This window comes from Cervus elaphus, chromosome 13 (genome assembly GCF_910594005.1).
Source record: "Cervus elaphus chromosome 13, mCerEla1.1, whole genome shotgun sequence".
NCBI classification, from domain to species: Eukaryota; Metazoa; Chordata; class Mammalia; order Artiodactyla; family Cervidae; genus Cervus; species Cervus elaphus.
In genome coordinates this window covers 44,708,232-44,722,272 of record NC_057827.1, presented here as the reverse complement: position 1 = coordinate 44,722,272, position 14,041 = coordinate 44,708,232, and the positions used below count along the sequence as shown (strand labels likewise).

Sequence of the window (14,041 nt, the reverse complement as noted above, 5' to 3'; positions counted from 1 at the left end):
AAATTAAGATCACAAAGATATATAAGCTTTACACTTTTGCGTTTTACATTGTAGATTTTAGACCTGCTGGAATTCATTTTTTGTGTGTAGAATGAAGATAAGGGTCTAATTTTGTTTGTTTTTATTGGAGTATAGTTGCTTTACAATGTTATGTTAGTTTCTGTTGTATAACACAATGAATCAGTTATACATATACATATATCCACTCTTTTTTATACATATGTTGCCCCAATAAATAATTTTGGGGAATCTGATTTTATACTCAGTTATTAACATCACACTTTGTGGATTGGATATCTGGCAGCTGCTTTTAATCTTCATGTTATTCCAAAACAGCTATTATTTTTTTTACTCCTTGCTATGAATTTTAGGGCCAGCCTGTCAAGTTCTATTAGAATTTTAATTGCAATTATACACAAAGATATGCAGAGTATTTATTGGACTTTGTACCTTTTAATAGCATTAAAAATGGAAATACGTTAATTTACTGAAAAAATTTATTAGCAAAAATGAATGACACATGAATCAACATATGTAAATCTCTAAAACATAATGTTAAGGGGGAAAGCAAGTTTGAAAAGGATACACACAGTATGAGGCCTTTTAAGTAAACTCACACTAAATAACAGCATCTATTATTTATGAATACAAATGTCTAGTGTGAAAGTTTAAGACCTGAGACTGACTCACAGAGACTTGAGGAAAGTGGTTATAGAAGGAGGGGCAAGAATTAGTGGTATATAGAGTTTTAGTGGTTTTGTTTGTTTTTTAAGAAATAGATTTAAGAATGGCAAAATGTTAATCTTAGAGGTGGATGAGTATCAGCATTTGTTTTATACATGCATATACATACTCCGGGCTTCCCAGGTGGCTAAGTGGTAAAGAATCCCCCTGCCAGTGCAGGAGACAAGGGTTCGATTCCTGGGTCAGGAAGATCCCTTGGAGGAGGAGATGGCAAACCAATCCAGTATTCATTCTTACCTGAAGAATTCCGTGGACAGAGGAGCCTGGCGGGCTACAGTTCATGGGGTCACAAAGAGTCGGACACAACTGAGTGACTGAGCATGCATGCACACATACTGTGGTTTCTCTTCAGATTGTATGAACCTTTTGCATTCTAAACACACACACACACATCACATATTTGTTTTAAAATATTTTATAATTAAAAAGAAAAAGAGTTAGCCTACAAATTTCTTACGAAGTTTTAAGGATACGTCAGCACTGTGACCAACAGTTGTATGCTCAGGAGAAATAAAGTCATAGATAACAAAATATTGATAATATAGCAGCATGGATGATCCATCTCTAAAAACACTGTTAAGCAAAAACTCAGTCACAAACAGTTGCATACTGTGTATTTTCCCATTTCTGTGAAGTCCAGAAATGGGCAAAACTAAACTGTGGTGATAAAAGTCAACAAGTAGTTGCCTTGAAGTACAGGGTACAGGTTGGAAACAGTCTATCTCTTGTAACAGATAAAAGGGAAAATGGATTGTGAACAAATCTCTTCATTTATTCCTCCTGAAACTGTGTGCCTTCCCTTTTTTGTAGGTGGTGCTTTCTACACAGCAGAGACTAGTGAAAATGCAAAGCTACATTATTACAACTCCTGGGCGCTCATCTTGCATGCCACAGCACTGTGGCTTACAGGCACAGGCTTTGTTGTCGCTGACCCAGATGAGGGAGCCCCTAATCTCTCAAGGCCCGTGACACCAACTTCCATGTGCCAGGGCTCATCCTCTGGACCTAGGGTAAAGTCCCCTGAGGATGTCTACACTGAGAGATTCCATCTCATTTTAGGTCAGTAAAACCCCTTTTACCCTCTGCCAGCCATACGGAGCTTTTCTTGGATTGTGTTTCTTACGTGTCAGCTTTTGTGGCTGTTAACTTCATTCTTTATTAGGTAACAACAGTATACTGAGTCATCCACCCCTCCCTCCCCATTCTCAAGGATTACAAGGTTCAAGAAAGTATATTCACATACAGACCTGCATGAGTATTGAAGGTCAAAGATAAAGGAGATTTTTAAATTTATGAAGTTTCACCCACTTTTTGGCTTTCTTAGAACTTCATTTTTAAAATGAGGTATCTTTCTAGATACAGTGAGTTTCTAGATTAAATGTTTTTCACACTTAACCTTGTTCTGAGGAAACAACCTTTTAGATCATTACCTATAAATAAGTTACTAACTGAAATGTGACGGTTATAAAGGTCAGTAATTAACTAATAAGGTTCCTGGTTCATCGAGCTTCTGTTATTCCTTCTGAAGCCAAACATGATCCGATTTGCTATATCCTTGGGTATATTGAAGTTTTGTTTCTATTTGCCTTGAGAACTTTTTAAAAACAAACTTTTATGTAATAAAGACTGTCAGGGCATAAGCTGTGCAGTTTAATTACCTTAGTTCAAATTCTTGGTGTGCCTCATTTTAACAGACATTTAGCAAACTATTTAAGCTTTATGTGCTCAAAAGGAGTGGTAATAATAGTACCTACTTTCTGAGATACTGTAAGAGTGAAATGATATAGTTAAAGTACAATGCCTGATACATGGTAATCACTCAATAAATTTTAGTCAGAATAAAATTATGAAACTCTACATGTTAAGTTCTGGCACAATTTTATTACAATTTTTGCAGTAGTGTGCAAGCCTAGTTGAGATTATTATTTGTGTACATGTTGATAAAAACCGTTAAAGAGACTGCCTTACCACTTAATTGTTTAGTCTTAAATTCATGGTGATTTATTTGCATTGCTTCTTTGCTAAGTTTATTTGTATATCTTATCAAAATAGAAAATCCTCTTAACGTCAGAAACCAAGAATCTAAAGAAGCCTTTTTCTCTTTCTCTACTTTCTACAGGAATCAGTGTGAAGTTTCTGTGTTCCTTGCGTTCAGATGCAACCATGGAAAGCATTACTGCCTGTTTACATGCGTTACAGGCCCTTCTAGATGTTCCTTGGCCGAGATCTAAAATTGGCAGTGATCAGGTGATTTCTTGTTGCTTGTCAGGCTTCTGTAGATTCCAAGGCACAGCAGCAGAAACGTGTTCAGGTTACTATAGTGAACAGCGGGTGAACGCGGAGAAGTAAAAAGGAAACTAAACACTACATAGCTAGGCCTCCGAACTGAAGCGCCACCAGCAGCCGTGCTGACTCGGGGGCCGTCATGCCGCTGCCTGCCGCCTTCCGTCTCTGCCCCGGCCACACTTACTCTTGCTGCCACCAGCCCAGCACGCCGTGTAGCAACTCTTCAGGCGAACTTTCTGCAGTGACGGGAAGCTTCTGTCTTGTACTGTCCTTGTTTCTTGCCGCTTCACTGCACTCTGCTTCTCATATACCTCTGTATCTTATTCCCCACTTCCCCAAGAGAGAATCCTCTTGGTTCATGTTGTTAACTGTCAGTTGTGTAGTGTTCCTCTCGGCTGATTTCTCCATCAAGGTCTTTTTCTTTTTTTTATGTTTGTCTTTATTCTAATTTATTTATTTATTTATTTATTTTTTTATTAGTTGGAGGCTAATTACTTCACAACATTTCAGTGGGTTTTGTCATACACTGATATGAATCAGCCATAGATTTACACGTATTCCCCATCCCGATCCCCCCTCCCACCTCGACAACTGACTAGCCTCTAGGTGTACTAGAGTCAGACAGTAATACCAGATCTAATTGTGACCATGATTTGAAGGATCACTGTACAATGTACAGCACTTCCTTTAACTGCTTTCCCAAGAGCAACAATGCATTGGGCAGGCACCCTTAGCATCATGCATTACCATATGCGTGAATACTTACTCGCTAAGTTGTGTCTGGCTCTTTGTGACCCCAAGAGTTGTAGTCTACCACAGTCCCCTGTTCATGCAATTTCCCAGACAAGAATACTGGAGTGGGTTGCCATTTCCTTCTCTAGGGGATCTTCCTGACCCAGGCATTGAACCTAAAACTCCTGTACTGGCAGGCAGGTTCTTTACCACTGAGCCCCCAGGGAAGCCGGTATTACCAGTATATTGAATTGTATATTAAATTGCCTTTTGGATGTTAAGAAAAATAAATGGTATAATTTCCTCTCTGTATAGACTGTTATTTATTACCACTATTGTTTATTAGGTTTAAAGTATGACTCAGGCTCCTGCCTAACTTGAATTGCACGTGGATAAGTTTTGAGCTTTTTGTGCTTGTTAATTCTGTATGTTAAAACAAGTATTATAATGACTATTTCGCACTTATTTTCAAAGATGAAAGAAAGTCACCAGAGTGACCAATAGAACAGGGGGAACGTTAAGTAGTATTCTTCTAGTGTATTTTCTTTTGAGTGATATTCATCCTATGCTTAATAACTTACACACTGTTAATGTCATTTTTGCCACCATTCGTAAGTATTAGAAAACTTTAATATATCTCTGGGAATTTTTTATCTTGAATCTGGCAGTCCTTGTATACTTTGAGCCATGTTTTTTTATCTTGTTTTAGGAATTTCCTTGTTTGTTATCTCAGTTTAGGACCTGTGTGAAAATGATCTATTGTCATAGTGCCATCTCCTACAAGATTGGACAGAAACCAACCTGGAGATGGTTTAAAGTGGAGCAAGTGTTACATAACATTATTGCCCTAACACTATTTTTTTTCAAGTATATAATTTTCAAAATGTTCTCACCTGTTTTCTGTCACAGGACTTGGGTATTGAGTTGTTGAATGTACTACATCGAGTAATTTTAACTCGAGAATCACCTTCCATTCAACTGGCTTCTCTTGAAGTGGTCAGGCAGATTATCTGTGCGGCTCAAGAACATGTGAAGGAGAAAAGACGAAGTGCAGAAGGTGAACATTAAACCACAATGCTGAATTAATCACATAGCATCATTTCCTTTTTTTAAAAAAAAGCTTTTTAAAGTATTGCTTATGTATCTATGTCATCCTGAGAATCTGTTGTGTATAGTACAAATGAAACATCTCTAGGTATGGCTTCAGATTCTCTCAGTCGTCTCTGCATGTTACCTTGGGTACTGTCAGTAGCTAAAGTATTTTTCCTTGGGAAAATTAGAATTTTAACAGCCCTGGAAGGAAAAAAAAAATCCCTTATATGGATTGAGTACTTAACAGTGTTTACGAGTGTACAGGGAAAGAATTACTGACAATTTTTTAATGACTTAGTTTTATAAAGTGATTAAATCGCTCATTTTTAAGTCTGATTTGACATTTGTGAGTGTATCATTTAAGATTACGTTTGACTACATATAACAAAACCCAGTACAACAGTAGATTTAAAACACAAGGACTTATTCTCTCATCTACGAGAATTCCAGAGGTTGGCAGTTCTGGGCTGAGATGGCAGTTTCATAAAGACATCAGAGACCTCAGTCCCTATCTTTCTGCCCAACAATTACTTAAGGTGGTGAAGTCAGTGCTGGAGCTCTAGCTATCAGGTTCACATCTTAACTGCAAGGAGTTAACCAGACAATATTGCAAGGCTGAGAAGGTCACCAAGGATTTCTTTTGATCCACTACAACAAGAAGTCCAAATAAAGACAACTCCTTTTACCTCCATAACTGCTTTCTCTTTCATTCTTTAAGACCCAAGGCTTGACCCATTTAAATGTGTTACCTACAACAGAAGCAAAGCAAACGTAAAGTATTTATTCAACACTGTTCTTTTTGTCTTCTAGTCGATGATGGGGCTGCTGAAAAGGAAACCTTGCCAGAATTTGGAGAGGGAAAGGACACAGGAGGACTTGTGCCTGGGAAGTCTTTGGTCTTTGCAACACTGGAGTTGTGTGTGTGCATTCTAGTTAGGCAGCTCCCAGGGCTAAATCCTAAATTGACAGGTAGCCCAGGAGTGAAAGCAACAAAGCCACAGATGCTGTCAGAAGATGGAAGTAGGTTGGTTTCAGCTGCGTTAGTTATCCTCTCTGAACTTCCTGCAGTGTGCTCTCCTGAAGGTATGTTGTGGTATGTGATGGCTTTACTTGACCCGAAAGGAGAGAAATGGTTTTGATAGATAGTGGAGATAATGGTTGCTAATCTTTTTTTCATTAAACAAATGGTGACCCAAAGATTTGGGTATTGTCTTTAATCCTTTACAATTAATGTTATAGTAATTTATTTTACTAAAAGGATGAAAGTAAATATAGGGACAGCATGTACTCTAAAAAAATAACACTCTTGAATGTTTTGTTTTTTTTTAAGAAATATTTTAAACGAGTTGATGGCAATTACTCTCTGGGGCATTTTTTGGTATACAGTATCTAATGGACTTTCTCTGCCTCAGTTTTGATAGAAGCTTCTCATCATATCCAGTTCTGTTTGGAATCAAGTCCATACTTTTAATATAGTGTCTAAGGCTCTCCATAGGGCTCTGCCGAGTACAGCTGCCTCTTGATACCTTCTGTGTGAACCATAAACCTAGGAGGTTCCATGCTTAGCCCTGTTCTGTGCTATTGCCAGTGGTGTTACTTGATCTGAAATGACACCGCCCCTTCTCTTCTTTTTAAAATTCTGCCTTCCTTTGAAATTCAACTCCAGCCCTACTTCATCTGTGAAGGCTTCCCTAAAAACTCTGGCTAATACTGAGTTTTGTTTTTCTGTGTGTGTAGCTTCCATGTGTATATACATAGTTTGTTTTTTTTTTTAAATAGAGGCATTATATGTAACCTATTATATAGAGAAGATAAATATATATATATATATATATACACACACACAGAGATGTATGTCTTACTTCCAGCAAAATGTTTACCCTCTAGTACTCTAGCACATAATAAGGACTCAGTACTTAATACTTAATTGGTAAGCATATTTCTGCTTAAATGTGACTTGACAGACTTATATGCTGTCTTGTTTTTAATATAACTTCAAGCTTCAATTTGACTTAAAACCTTGTATTCCTTATTCTCACACCTGCCTTATACCAAGAGTGCAGAAAAAGTGACTAGCAAAGGATTAAGGGCAAAAATACACTACATGAGTTTTGTGGATAGCCCCTGGGAAAACTTAATTGACCGTTTTAACTTTAGTCTCTTCCCTTTCCTTTTAAACAAAGTGACTTTTTAACTACTTGGTGGCCATGGAAACTTTAATTTTTTGTACTGACTCACTGCAAATTGCAAGGCTTAATATAAAATAAATCCCCCAAATGCATGGTGGTAGTGAATGTACTTAATGTCACTTAAAAATGGTCAAAGTGGGACTTTCCTGGTGGTCCAGTGGCTAAGACTCCATGCTCCCAATGTAGGCGGCCTGGGCTCGGTCCCTGGTCAAGGAACTAGATCCCACATGCCACAAATAACACCCAGCACAGCCAAATTAAAAAAAAAAAGGTTAAAGTGGTAAATTTTTGTTAAAAATATTTTACCACACTAAAAAAAGTAAATTCAGTGTTTGTCAGCTACCAAATAAAATCACACAGCACAAGATAATGATACTGTGATATAATTTAAATAACATTTCCAATTAGAACCTAAATTTAATCCAACCTTTAAAATCTTAAGGTTATTAAAACTGTTAAAGAAAAATAATCTTAAAAGCTAGAAATCTTTGACATAACCTTACTCATTTGGTAATTTCTTTTGAGGAACTATATATAGACTGAAATAGTGTTTTTCAAAATGTCTTATAGGAAGCATCTCAATCCTTCCTACTATACTGTACCTCACAATTGGAGTCCTCAGGGAAACTGCTGTGAAGTTACCTGGAGGCCAGCTGTCTTCAACGGTTGCAGCTTCCCTACAGGCTCTGAAGGGAATATTGGCTTCTCCCATGGCCCGAGCAGAAAAGAGCCATTCTGCTTGGACGGACCTTCTCCGTAGTGCCTTAACTACGATTCTTGACTGCTGGGATCCAGGTAAGTCAGGCTTTTTGGAAGCAGTTGTGCAGTTTGTTTTAAAAAGCAAGACGGACGGTTTTTTGAGAATAAGCTGTTTACTTGATTGTGTTTGGCAGTCTTGCCTAGAGGAGACCGTGTTCACTACATATTTAGAGGGAATGTATCATATCTATGGTCTCATTTTAGTATCTTTAACATTAATGCAAAAAAATGGCTAGAAGCCTGTGTGTTGACAGTGAGAGACCTTCAAATGTAATAATATGTTAATTTAAAAATATGGTGTCATCCATGTCAGAATTTTTTAATACACACAGTATACTGAAAACTGGATAAGATATACATTATAATTCAAGACTAATCTGGTTTATATCCTCACTCCAGCACCAGTGCTGAGTGACTAGACAAGCTATTTAATTCTCTGAGTTAGTTTTCTCATTAACAAAATAAGGAGATTGTGTTACAGGAAACTGTTAGATCAGTAACATCATATATGAAAATTATTTCACTTTTTACTTGGTGTATATCAGTAAATGATAGCCAGTATTATGTTCAATATCCATTCAAATTAGTTTTTCTCTGTTATTGTTATATAGGTTTCATTTTCAACATTGTCATTGGGATTGTAAAAAGTGTTTACACATACTATAATTAACCCTGCCTTCTTGGTTCTGTTTATCAGTGTCACAGTTCCCCATATTCTGTTTCATGTGGTAAAAAGATTTCAGTTGAATGCAGCAATTAATTGACCACACACTTTGTGCCCAGAGTTGGGAGTCTAGGGAAGTCTAGTGCCTACAAATTGCCATTGGGTGTGATTAATACCATAGAAACTCCTGAAGGCAACAGTAATAACTTACTTATCACTGCATTTCTAGTATAATGGAATAGAGACAACTGGCAAAAAATTAGAATGGTTCTGTTTGAGTGAACCAGGCAGTGTTGCGGTATAGGGTTCTGTGGAAGCGCATGCTGAGATGCAGTTTGGCGAGCAAAAATCTTTGAAGGCAGTGGGGAAAGCAGTGTTAGGCAAAAGAAGTCAAACTGCAGTACAAGTGTCCAACAGAACTCAGCACACCTGCGGGGGTCCTCTGACTATTGCCAGTCAGTGCCTTTCAAAGGAAAACGGTGTTTGCACTTCAGCTCAGATGTGGCTGCCCCCTGAAGACTGTGCTGTCAGTCAAGGCAGCTCTGGGGCTGAGGTCAGCCTGAGGGAGTTGACCATGCTCCTCACAGCTGGGCAGGACCTCCCCCTATGGAGGGGAGCTCAGTGGTACCCCTCTAACTACCAGAAGAGATTTCTGGAAAGAGTTTCTTAAAGGATAAGAAAGTATTCTCCATTCTCCAGACAGACATCATAGAAATGTATTCTCACACATTTTGATACAAGACCAGGAAACTTAAGTAGTATGGTATATTTGGGGACAGCAATAGTGCAATGAGTGAATGTGGGTTTGAGGGGAAAGAGTAAGAAGGTAGTGAACGGTAATGAGTAGAGATGAAGTTGGATAGTACATAGTGACGGTCAGATGATGGAAGGTTTGGCATGATTAATGATTTGGACTGCCTTTAATAGGCATGTTTCTTCTTAAAATAGGAGCAAAGTGATAGAATTTACTGGTAGTTTGGTATAGGAATTGAAAGGGTAAGGTGATCTGAGCATTCATGGTGCTCTTAACAGAAATACCAAAGGGAGGGTTTTCAGGGGAAGAGAGTGAATTGATTTTGAAATGCCTACAGGATAATCAAGTGGAACAAACTATGAAGTGCTCAGGGATTCAAGAAAGTCTGGCTAGAGATGGTTTTAGACTGCATGTATTCGGGAGTTGTCAGTGCCACCTATGGGATGGTTGAAATCACCTAACTTGGGTTTATGCAACAAGATGGGAGGAGATTCTGAATATAATGCAGTAACAGAAGCCAAAGAAAAGAGTTTTAATGACTAGAGACTAGGCAGCAGTGTAAATTACACTCTGGAGATCATGCTTACAGTGTTTAGGCACAAATGAGAAGAAGTGGAAGGATCAAGTTCAGGCTTCTCTTGACTGGAAGAAAGCGAAGGAGGATACAGGGTCAAGGAAGTTTTTTGTTTGGTTTTTTTTTTCAGATGAGGGTCCTGCTAATGGGGAGAAAAGGTGGAGATAGTGTTGTAGTTGGAACTATTAGGGAAGAAAGCAGCATCCTTTTCTAGGCAGAAAGGAAACAAAAATTCACAGCACATTTAGAAGGATGAATCTCTGCCAATATGAAGACCAGGAGGTAAGGATGGAAAGTAATAAGAGTAGGTTGTTAGGTTGAGCTTGCCTCTTTCATCTCACGCACAGGCACACAGATGGTTTTCTGTCGTCTGTCAGGGAATGAGGTTAGGACATGGAGGATTTGGACTCGTTAGTGAGAAGAAATAAGGAAGGGGCTGATCGTGCTAGGGAAAACATTTACAACATAACAGATTGCTCCAAAACTTAGTGCTTCAAAGAACAAACATTTGTTATCTGACAGTGTTGGAGGGTTAGGAACTGAGGAGCTGTGTAGCTGGGTGGTTCTGTCTCAGGGTGTCTCATGAAGTTACTGTTAAGATGATGGCCAGGGTCACAGCTAAAGAACCCATTTCTGGCTTGTGGCTGTTGGTAAGAGGCCTCAGTCTCTCACTGGCTGTTAGCAGGAGGCCTCAATTCCTTATCACATAGAGCTAATGTTAAGGGAAACTTGCATCTTATTGTAGGTAAAAGAGAATTAAGAGGAACATTGGGCTTTCCTGGTAGCTCAGCTGCTAAGAATCTGCCTGCAATGCATGAGACCCCACTTCTATTCCTACGTTGGGAAGATCCCCTGGAGAAGGGATAGGCTACCCACTCCAGTATTCTTGGGCTTCCCTGGTGGCTCAGATGATAAAAGAATCTGCCTGCAATGCAGAAGACCTGGGTTCAATCCTTGAATTGGGAAGACCCCCTGGAGAAGGGCGTGGAAACCCACTCCAGTATTCTTGCCTGGAGAATCCCCATGGACAGAAGAGCCTGGCGGGCTACCCTCCATGGGGTCACAAAGAGTCGGACATGACCTAGAGACTAAGCACATAAGGGAATTGGGGCATGAGTGGCAGAATAAGGAAATTTTAGAAGAAATGGGAAGAGGAACCCAGGAGAGCATTATTTACGGAGAATAAAAAGACATTTTTATACAACATAGACTAGCTCTTGTAGTTTCAAGTCACTGTAAATGACTAAATAAGTTGGCTGTATGGGAAACACTATGGCATTATAAGTAACAGTATATTCTCTGGAATCAAACTCAACACCTTAATAATAACTGTGTGATTTTGGCAAATTACTGAATTTCTATTCCTCAGTTTCTTGTCCATAAAATGGGGGAAATGAGGAATACCTTCCTCATGATGTTACTGTGAGGATTAAATATAAAGTGCTTATAATAATGCTTTCATAATTTTAAATGTTGGCCTTGCACCTATTTTACCTTAAAATTATCCAAATTATTCTTATAAATATATCTCCTTCTCATCTATAATATTTTGCCTTCATTAGTACCGTGTTGCAAGTGTCAACTCAAGTATTAATCTCCTCCAACCTTCTTCTGACTGCCCAATGTAGCAACTCCTGGTTGCCATAGACCTTGTGACTAGTTGAAATTAAATTCTTTATTTACTTCCTGGCACGTAGTACATCTTCTCTGTAAACTGCATTCCTAGGGCCAGAAAGAGTGCTGGCACATAAAAAGTTTCTTCAATATTTGATGAGTGAATGTTACCAAAGAATATGTATATGTAATTTCTTCCTAAGTAGCAATCCATTCTTACACAATTTAATGAATTGCATTTTCCATGCCTTTTCAAATAACATTGATTTTCCACAGCAGGTTTATTAAAATTATTTAATGAGAGTATGACTTTGGAAAATGAAGGTAAATTACATCTAGTAGAAAATTCCTTTAAATGATTGTGACATACACAGATTTTCACATTTTTCTGTACTCTTACGAAATAGTATATGTAACAAAATGCTAAGTTATTTTCACTTGACACATGTATTATCAAAATATGAATAGTTTAAACTTAGCAAAGAAAAGACCATTTCCAAGCACCTCTGTATTTCTCTCTGATGAAAATAATAGTTAATTTATTTTGAGCATTTATGTACAACATGCTATTCTGAATGCTATATGAGGATTAACTCATTTAACTTACAAACTTAAGTACTATTACTCTCATTTTCCAGATGAGAAAACTGAAGACGGGTTAAATATCCAAGGTCACACAACTAATAAATGCATATATCTAATAAATATATATATATATGTATTTACTGATCTCTTTACTTGGGAAGATTATAATTACTTTGGTAATTTTTGACTCTAGAATTACTTAAAATGTGCATTTTGAAGCTATATCATTTGCCAGGATTCTTAGTAAGTCACTATTTATTGTCTGTAACCCTTTGGTGCCCCCCAAAATTGTTACTACCAAACTGGAGAAAGTTTCACAGATATATAAGACAGTAAATATGACAGTGTCAGGATCTGTTTTTCATTGATTACTTCTCCTTAGTAGATGGAACACACCAAGAACTTGATGAAGTCAGTCTGCTTACCGCTATCACAGTATTTATTTTGTCTACAAGTCCAGAAGTAACTACGATCCCATGCCTTCAGAAGCGCTGTATTGAGAAATTTAAGGCCACTCTTGAGATAAAAGATCCTATGGTAAGTGTCTTTAGAAGACAGATGTTTATAATAGGAATACGTTTAGGCTTCTAAAAACTTTTGTGATTTTGTTGGTTCCAACAAAAAGTACCAGACTAAAGCTTTTATTTTTGGGTTTGGATTAATTTGTATTCTTAGGTTAAAGTCAAATAATAATGGTCTTGTTTTTTGGCCCTGAGGATAGAATGTAGTTAGTTAGAGAAAGATAAAGAAAATATTAAAAATACCACCAACTAAATTTGAAATAGGGGCATCTTAAAATTGATACATTCCTAGAACTTCAGTGGGTTTCCTTTCAGAAGGGAAAGGAAAGGAAGACTGTAACACATGCCTTCAGTATATGACTAAAATAATGAGACCGATTTCAAAAACAGCACATACAAATTAATCCCATTCCTTTCTGATACTTTTATTTGCTTGATTAATTTCCTAAGTTTTTAGGTGCTACAGAATAAGTTTGTAGCACATGATCACAAATAGATAAACTCTAAAATTCAGGAACCAGGTTTTCTCTCAGAAAAAAAACAATTATTCAAATATCATCACAATGATTATTTGTATATCTGATGTAGTCATCTTTTATTCTTCTGTCCTAACAGTAGCTTTATGTAGCAGTTTCAAAGTCGTGCCTGTGATATGTGGTGACACATCATTAATACAGTCTAGACACAGTTCCCTGACACCTTCATTGAATCAAATATATGTGATTCTTCATCTAAAACGTTTTCCAAAATCTCCAAGATATTTTTCAAAGTTCTTTTCTTTTATATATATGTATTACAGAAAGACACATAAAGGGGGAAAATAGAAACCTGTCAAAAAAAGAAAAATTAACCACTTTATTCCCACTCCAAGCTGTCACAGCCACTGTTAGCAGGCACGCTTGAATTTAGTGTTTGGACTTCCAGAATTGAAGATAAAATAGAAATAAGTTTTAAGTTTGGGCACGGGGGGTCGGTGGGAAAATTTTTTCCTTTACATTTTTAAACTTTTAAAACTTTAATTAAAACTTACATTTTAATGTAAATTTGTATTTATGGTTTATACTTTTTTTTGTCTTTTATCTGACTAGGTACAAATCAAGACCTATCAGCTCCTCCTTTCCATTTTTCAGTATCCAAATCCAGCTGTTTCCTATCCATACATTTACTCTTTAGTATCCTCTATTGTGGAAAAGTTGCAGGAAATAGATAGGAGAAAACCTGAAGAAACTACTGAGCTTCAGATCTTTCAAGAAGGCATAAAGGTCCTGGAAGCACTGGTGGCCGTTGCTGAGGAACAGCACCGTAAGTGCTAGCACTGAATGCATACCAACAGTTAGTCCAAAGTCAGAACTTGAATGTTCTTTAAAGTATAAAACATCCCATTAGTCACTTAATATTGTATTTTCACACTTGCGGAAAGGCAGATGTTGATGTTAACCCCAAGTATTGATATTACTTAGTATCAATTTGGGAGAAGAGATCGGAAGAACTGCTTCCCTTCAGGTTGGCGAAATAGGTTCCTATCAA

At 37.4% G+C, this 14,041-nt stretch overlaps 1 protein-coding gene across 10 annotated transcripts in view; it reads left to right on the top strand.

The window, feature by feature from the left end:
- Positions 1-14,041, top strand: part of HEATR5A (HEAT repeat containing 5A) — a 96,259-nt gene that overhangs the window by 79,497 nt on the left and 2,721 nt on the right. For 7 of the 10 annotated variants that reach the window (XM_043921425.1, XM_043921428.1, XM_043921427.1 and 4 more), the window contains 7 exons: positions 1,555-1,803; positions 2,864-2,991; positions 4,672-4,819; positions 5,665-5,937; positions 7,614-7,838; positions 12,376-12,530; positions 13,603-13,816. In XM_043921425.1, the coding sequence (XP_043777360.1) occupies positions 1,555-1,803; positions 2,864-2,991; positions 4,672-4,819; positions 5,665-5,937; positions 7,614-7,838; positions 12,376-12,530; positions 13,603-13,816 (1,392 nt within the window). Of the gene's footprint in view, positions 1-1,554; positions 1,804-2,863; positions 2,992-4,671; positions 4,820-5,540; positions 5,615-5,664; positions 5,938-7,613; positions 7,839-12,375; positions 12,531-13,602; positions 13,817-14,041 lie in introns of those variants that run through there. The other 3 variants (XM_043921429.1, XM_043921433.1, XM_043921432.1) reach the window with 3 other exon arrangements.